Source organism: Eimeria maxima, genomic scaffold (genome assembly GCF_000499605.1).
Source record: "Eimeria maxima Weybridge genomic scaffold, Emw_scaff741, whole genome shotgun sequence".
Taxonomy (NCBI): Eukaryota; Apicomplexa; class Conoidasida; order Eucoccidiorida; family Eimeriidae; genus Eimeria; species Eimeria maxima.
Window position 1 is genome coordinate 6,840 of NW_013563965.1, and position 7,321 is coordinate 14,160.

The window sequence follows — 7,321 nt, forward strand, 5'->3', positions numbered from 1 at the left end:
CTGTCTGTCTGTGTGTGTCCGTGTGTGTGTGTATGTGTGCGAGTGTGTGGCTGCCGGCTTCTCCAGTGCGGGAGGTGTACCGGCAACTCATTAATTGCATTAACAAACATCAAATAACCTTTCCCTGTCACCATCGTGCAGTAGGCAGACCAGGGTGGGGGGTTGAGAATATCAGACTGACCTCGCTGGCCGACAATCACCTCGGATAGCGAGATAGAGAGGAACGACGTCGGTCCTCTCCCTACGGAAATACAACAGAAGCTGCGTCAATACAACGCCTAGAAATCGTAGGGGTCGTCCGGAGATGTTGCCGCTTTGCCCCAGGTCCTGAAACAACGGAAGCAACAGAACATATCGGCGAGTAACGGATACCGTTACCTCTTGCCCAACTGCGCGGCAACTTGTACATACTCAAAACAGATACAGGACAACCAGCATTTGAACTAAGACTGTAGACAGACCCCTGGAGGCGTTCATCGTAGGTAAAACCCTTGAAGAGGGCCTCGCCTTCCTCATCTTCGGTGTGCTGGGAATTGTGAGAAGAATGCGAGCTACATGCATGGGAGTGCCCCTCTGTACATGCGTCCTCTGGCTGTCGCGTTGTCCCCGTGTAAGCTGTCGCAGTACAGTTGCCACTGGCTACTGGATCTGCTACTGTAGCTGCTGCTACTCTACTATTGCTGCTGCGGCTGCTGTTCCCTGTAGAGCGCGAAGCTGGCGTGCGAGACCGTTGTGTTCTCGTTCGTCTGGTGGCGGTACCAAAAGCTGCGTCGGGCCCGTCACCTTCATCCGATAAAACGGGTTCTCGTTTAACATCTGCCGGGAAGTACTTGGAATCTTCATGCGAGCGCAGGTGGGGTTTGAAAGGCGGCTCTATTTTCTTTGCAAGAAGCAGGTCCCAATCTACTGATTCAAAAAATGGATGCCTCTGCAGATAAATCAACCAGTAAATGCGAAGTCCGTCACAACGAACCCAATGCACATTCTGGGGATGAATCACGTTTCACCAAAGAATCGTCTTACTGTCAAAATTACGCTTATTCATACAACAGGCATAGCTACGTAAGTTTTCTCATCACGCGACGTAGATTGTGTTTGTTATCTTCACATCTTCCACCACATCATCACACACTGCCATATCTGACGCCTCCTTAATTTTACATACCAAAAGGAAACATACAATGCATACCTTTATCTCCTCTGCATCTAAGGGCCCAGCGCCCAGTCGCTCATTGGCGTCGCGGTGCAGTAGATTCTTCAGGAGGTCTACGGCCGCCGGGGACAGATCAGCCGGGAACTCCAATCCTCCCCTGTTCGCAGCACAATCACCACACACGTTAAGCCCACTGAAACGTAACAAAACGCCACAACCCCAAACTAAGCTACCGATCGTCTGCATTGCCATACGGAGTCCAGGAGCTGTGAAGCTCAAAGCAGCACACAACTCTACAGATACAATATGCATGCACATATGACGTAAAGTAACTTTGCACTACCCTCATGGGGTTGTGCAAGCATCGTCCGCTCTTGTAATGTCCTTCCCGCCAAGCAAGGAGTAACAGCGGTATTTTTTCCATCGGAGCTATCGATTTGCCCGCTAGGCAACGCGCACAAGAATCCAGCCCCTCCTTGGGGAAGAAAAGGAGGACAACACATTGAAGACGCAAGTGGTAGCAGTCTTTTCGGTGGTAGCTGCCCTTGTCAACTGTCGCAGACCCACGGAACACCGCATGTGTTCGCATCCATACATAAGCAGCATGCATCTGCAAACTGGTGCAAAGAGGGTCCGCTGAAGCCTGAATCCGAACCTCCAAGCCCCAGGGCAACTCACCAGAGAATATTTGTAAAGAGAGCTTGGCGATTAGCCGTGTAAAAAGGAGGCAGGCCTGTCAGCATTTCATAGAGCAAAGCCCCGAGACTCCACCAATCTGCTGCTTTTCCATGCCCGACCTGACACAGAATCTCAGGGGCTATGTACTCGGGGGTCCCGCACACGGACTGCAGCAAAGGTAAACGCAGCAACCGAAGCAAAGCAGCCAATCAGCAAAGCAATCAGCAAAGCAATCAGCAAAGTGTGCCATCTCCGTGAATTGCCAGCAGCTAACGCTGGCCTGGATGAGAAGTGGATCACAAGCAACACCCCCAAGGGATGATTTCAACTGCAGTACTAGCAACGGCAACAATATCAGCAGTAGCAATCACAACAACAACATGGCTAGAACTGCAGGAGACAGCTGCCGATGTACTCGGGCACTATTGTTGTCCGCGATGCCGCTCTTTGAGAGGCCGAAATCTGTCAGCCGGATGTGGCCTTCAACATCCAGCAAAACATTTTCCGATTTGAGGCTGAATCAAGAAAAAACGCAATATAAGGCAGAAGAATACCCTGATCGAACAGGACACGATGCACGGTGTCCTATGTCTGCTGCTTCCACTTGCAGGCATGCAAATGCGGAATGCACCACACTACACACACACATCCGTGAGTCGCCACCCGCATCCGCTGCTGACTGCTGTTGAAAGGGGCCTGTGTCCCTATAAAGAAGTAGCGAGGAAACACCCTGTCAATGTGAGGGAGCATGCTTGCGCATGCAAGAACTCGGATGATATCTGCAGGTCTGGATTGGGATGGCCAGGGAAGGCGTGTTTGTAGGGTTATTGTACTCTCGGTAGATCACATTGTGCTTGTGAAGATGCTCCAAAGCGAGCAACAGCTCAGCAGCGTAAAAGCGGGAGCGATCCTCAGTGAACTTCCCTTCTTTCTGCAAATGGAAAAACAGCTCCCCACCGGGACAGTACCTGCGGCACATCGGGCCAAAATCGGTCTGAACCTGCGGCTTACCAAAATGCTTGCACCCGCCACTCGCCTCCCACCACACGACCCTCACGACACAACTACAGTACACAGACGCTAAAAGTGCCAGTTACTAAGCCATAGTAAATTTGCCATTCAAAAAGAGGCAAGGAAAAGGTAGAACCAGCAGCCAAGCGGAAAGTCCTAAGCCTCGACACTACGAAAGCAACTTAAGAGCGCAGAGGTAGTGATTCGGTCAAACAATCAAGCAAGACAGACGGACTCTAAAACAAAGTACAGCTTCTTCGGTGTCTGAAATGCGAAGTGCATTTGCACAATAAAAGGATGCGAGATTGCCTCCAAGACTGCCCGCTCCGTGCGCGTGTGCTGCACCTATTAAACGCAAGAGCAGCGGCATCAGCACAAAGCTCAATATGCGGGCACGCGGAACTGCCATCAACAGACACCCACAACGCCCACAGCGGCCGAAGCAGCAGCAGAATCAGATGCAACGACAACGCTGCATGTGAGGCCTCAGTTGCAAAATTATCTTTCCCTGCCATCTGGAGCGCCCTCCTGTGCGATTGCGGTCACCCTCCACCTCCCTAGATCTTCCAGTGGTCTGAGCTAAAGATCGCCACTCCAGATGTTTTGTGGTTAGCATTCGGTCCCCTTGCTTCCTTCCACATCTAACTGCCATCTAAGAGCCAAACAGACTCACCTGGCTACGACGCAGCAGGGATTCTTTAAGAAGAACCTTCAGCGCATATAACTGGCCATCCTGTTCGAACCGGACAAGCATCACTTTGCCTAAACGCCGCAGGAGGACGGAAATGATTGGTAAGCAAACTAATAACTACGGGAAAATACACAAGGAAATGAAATACCCCACGCGCACAAATCCACGCGGCTAAAGCGGATATAAACCCAGGAACAATGTAAAAATGAACAACTCAACAGATGTGAATAAACGCATACGAATTAGTACAGGGCAAGAAAATTAACAAGCCAGTAGAGCCACTGACGAAGACATGCGGGCGCGTGTAACAAAACACCTATAAAACAAGCGAGTAAACATGCACTCAGCACACAGAGTCAATAAGCTCCCACGTTTGCGCCGTGCAAGCAGAAAAAATGTGCTAAAAACCCGGAGCAGGGAAGTATTTAAGCTCTGCACAGGGACAGCAGTACGCACGCATGCACGCAAGTATGCGTGCGTGCACGCGGCCAGCGCCACCTATGTGGTTTTGGATGTACCATATGAGCCCTTGCCTATAACGTGCAGCAGCACGAAGTCGCCAGGGCCAACTTTCTTTGCCTCTACAAGTGGAGCTAGATAGGCCATGTTTTTAGTGTATGCATAGCCTTCTTCGGGGAGCATCCGGCTGCTGGCGAGACTCCTGGTGCTGTTCCTCCTAGTGCAGTTTCTGTTGCTACTAGGCCTGCTGTTCATGCTGCTGCGGCGGCTGCAACGGCCGCTGTGCAGTGCGCTTGAGCTACTGTTACCGCTGCCTGTCCTTCCCCCTTCTTGTGTAGTTACTGCAGCCGAGGTTGTAGCTGCTGAGGTGTTACTCGATAACGCCGTTAATCCCTCAGTGCTTCCCCCTGCAGGAGATGGGGCACCAGCAGCAGGAGCTGGAGGTGGGGTGCTCTTGGTTGCACGCCTCCTGCAGCCCCGGAGAGGCCCTTCAACTAGCTGCTGCGTGTTGTCAACTAGGCGGCGCTCCTCTTGCACCGACCGCGGCCGGCAGGGTATATCTCTTATATTTCGGTTGCCAATGCGTGCTTGCGCCACCCACTGCCCATGCTGCTGCCGCTGCTGTTGCTGTACGGACTGCGGGGAGGAAGTCGCAGGCCCACTGCGCACAGCTGTAGCGTAACTGCACGCAGGAGCAACAGCCACGATACGACCGGGTGTACGGGTCATTCGGTTATCCGTGGGCTCGCAGACGGGAGCTCCTGCTGCAGGGGCCTGCACCGGCAGCGGGTAAGCAGCAACTGGTGCAGCACCTGCCGCCGCTGCCGCCGCTGCCGCCGCCGCACAGGACTCCGATGGAATGTGAGGCATACAGTCCGCCGTCTGTCCTCCCACTGGGAAGGCCGACTGTTGCCACTGGCGCTGAAGTCCTCTGCGGGGACCGGCAGCGCTGCTGCAGTGGGGGGCCGAGGCAGCCTGGTGCTGCTGCTGGTGGTGCTGTTGCTGTACGCCGCGCCGCGCCGCCCGCTGGTGACTCCTGTTCGTACCAGCTGGCCTCTGAGGCCCCCAATCCTGCCGCTGCTGCTGGATCAGGCCTACATATTGCTGCTGCTGCTGTACCTGTTGCTGCTGCAGCTGCTGCACGGGTAGGTAAGAGTAAGCAGGCATATCCATTCGTTGCCACTGCTGCCACTGCTGCTGCCACTGCTGCCACTGCTGCTGCCACTGCTGCCACTGCTGCTGCTGCAGCTGGTGGTGCTGCAGCTGGTGGTGCTGTAACTGGTGCTGTTGTAGGTGGTGTTGCTGCAGCTGCTGTTGCTGCAGCTGCTGTTGCCACTGCTGCTGTTGCAGCTGCCACGATTGCCAGTACGGGTGAGACAAGTGCTGCCACGACTGCTGCTGCAGAGGTGCCTCGCTCATGACTGCATAGGGAGTGGGGCAACCCACAGAAGCGCCGAGAGCAACGACGCCGTTCAGACCTGGGGCAGGTGATGTAGTTGCAGCGGCTACTGCAGTGGCTGCTGCAGCTGCAGCTCCTGCAGCAACCGAAGTGGCACTGGCTGCCGAACCGCCTTCGCGCTTGTCAGCGATGCCTACAGCCGCGTATCTTGCTGTTTCAACAGGCCTCGTGCCTTCGTTGGAAGGCGTTTGTGGGGCTGCTGCTGCTGCTGTGTCCGTTACCGCTCTCGTTTCAGTTGCCCCTGCTGTTGGGGCAGCAGAGAAGTCGACCGGGTCCGCTTCAGAAGCAAGCATCTGCGTGTTACAGGTGTCGCTTGGCTGCAACGGGCTACTGCTGCTGCTGCTGCTGCTGCCATCTGCGTTGGGAGCTCCAGCAAACGGGGGCCTTGTGGGGACGCCCATCATTGAGAGGAACGGATAGTCTGATGAAGAATGCAAATGGTGAGGGGGAAGTTGGGGCAGGGTAGTAGGGTACTGTTGCAGCTGATGCTGTACGTGCTGCTGGGGAGGCTGCTGTCCGCGCTGCTGTTGTGTCGGCGGACCCTGTACGTAAAAACACTGTTGTACTGGCGGAAGCGAGGCGGCAGCCGGTGGGGCTGTTGGGGTAGCCTCAAAAGGCAAGGTGGGGGCCCACGGCTGCGGCCCGCCGCCGTGGGGCCCCTGCGGCGCCAGACCTAGGAGGGGGAGACAGAAGTGGGAGGCCCCAAGGAAGCCACAGTGGGGGGGGGCCGGCCTCAGTCTTGGCTGATGAGGGCCCCCTCCCCTCACATCTAGAGGGTACCCGTGGTCCAGTCGCACGCGAAGTGCCTCAGACGCGAGACCCCCCAAAGGCAGAATTGCCCTGTAATCCTCCCGCTGCTGCCCCTCCAGCCGCTGCCAGCAACGGTGCTGAAGATGCTGCAGTGAATGCTGCAGTGAATGCTGCAATGGGTGCTGCAGAGAGCCGGAGACCCACTCACGGGCAGGCGATGCAGGACCTGCTGCCCCTGCGGCGGCAGCTCCTACTCCAGCCTCTCCTACTACTGCTGCTGCTGCTGCATCGCGGCGGGAAGCCCTTGAGACGCGGCCCACAGGCCTCTCTGCAGTAGGGGGATCTGTTGTCTGTGGATCCCACGGCGGGAGGCCGGGAGTTTGCTGCTGCTGCTGCTGCTGCTGCTGACGAGGACGTCTCTGAGGGTTCGTTCTGTTCCGCGTCCTGGGCTGCTGCAGGAACTGTTGATGCTGTTGTTGTGGCTGGTCCTGCTGATCCTGATGGTGCCGCTGCTGAAGGAAGTTGCGATTTGCACGCCGACTTGGGCGGGGCTGCTGCTGTTGCTGTTGTTCGTCAAGTGGATATGGTTGTTTCTGTTGAGCCAATGGTGGTTTTTGCTGCTGCTGTTGCTGCTGCTGCTTCTGCGATGGCACTACCTGCTGCTGCTGTTGCAGCAGGTCCCGTGTGTCTGCCCCCATAGCAAATTGGGGGCTGCACTCACGCCCCACTCAATGGCAACCCGAGTCTGTCTTGCGGTTGTTGCTGCTATCGCTGCTGTTGCTTTTTGTGCTGATTCTGATGCTGCATGGGCTGTCTAGAATGGGGGACATGGGTCGAGTTTAGGCTGCGGGGGGGCCTCGTTGCTAGCCCTCAGGCCTGTGAATAGACCGAAGAGCAGCTAACCGCCGAGAATGTGAATCAGTAGGAGATACATGAAGTTGGGATGGAAGAAAGCGACTTATATACTGCCCCAGCTGGCCGACAAAGCGCAAAAAATGGTGGTCTGCCTCTCCGGTCCCGTGCCCCCTCGGCGAGCAGAGGTCGAGGCTAGGCCCCTGCCCTCTTGGGGAGCGAACAGGAGCCCTTTCAAACAAAAAATAGAGGGATAAAAGAAAAATAA

General features: G+C 55.5%; 1 protein-coding gene across 1 annotated transcript; it reads right to left on the bottom strand.

Annotated features, from left to right (window-relative positions):
* Positions 1–278: 278 nt before the first annotated feature.
* On the bottom strand, positions 279–6,899 carry EMWEY_00042200 (AGC kinase, putative; the record flags this gene model as incomplete). The annotated part of the gene is made up of 8 exons (XM_013478879.1): positions 279–327; positions 462–928; positions 1,190–1,310; positions 1,832–1,998; positions 2,247–2,346; positions 3,078–3,187; positions 3,516–3,604; positions 4,052–6,899. 8 exons carry the CDS (start codon positions 6,897–6,899, stop codon positions 279–281), a joined length of 3,951 nt encoding a protein of 1,316 aa, XP_013334333.1.
* Between the last annotated feature and the right edge of the window lie 422 nt (positions 6,900–7,321).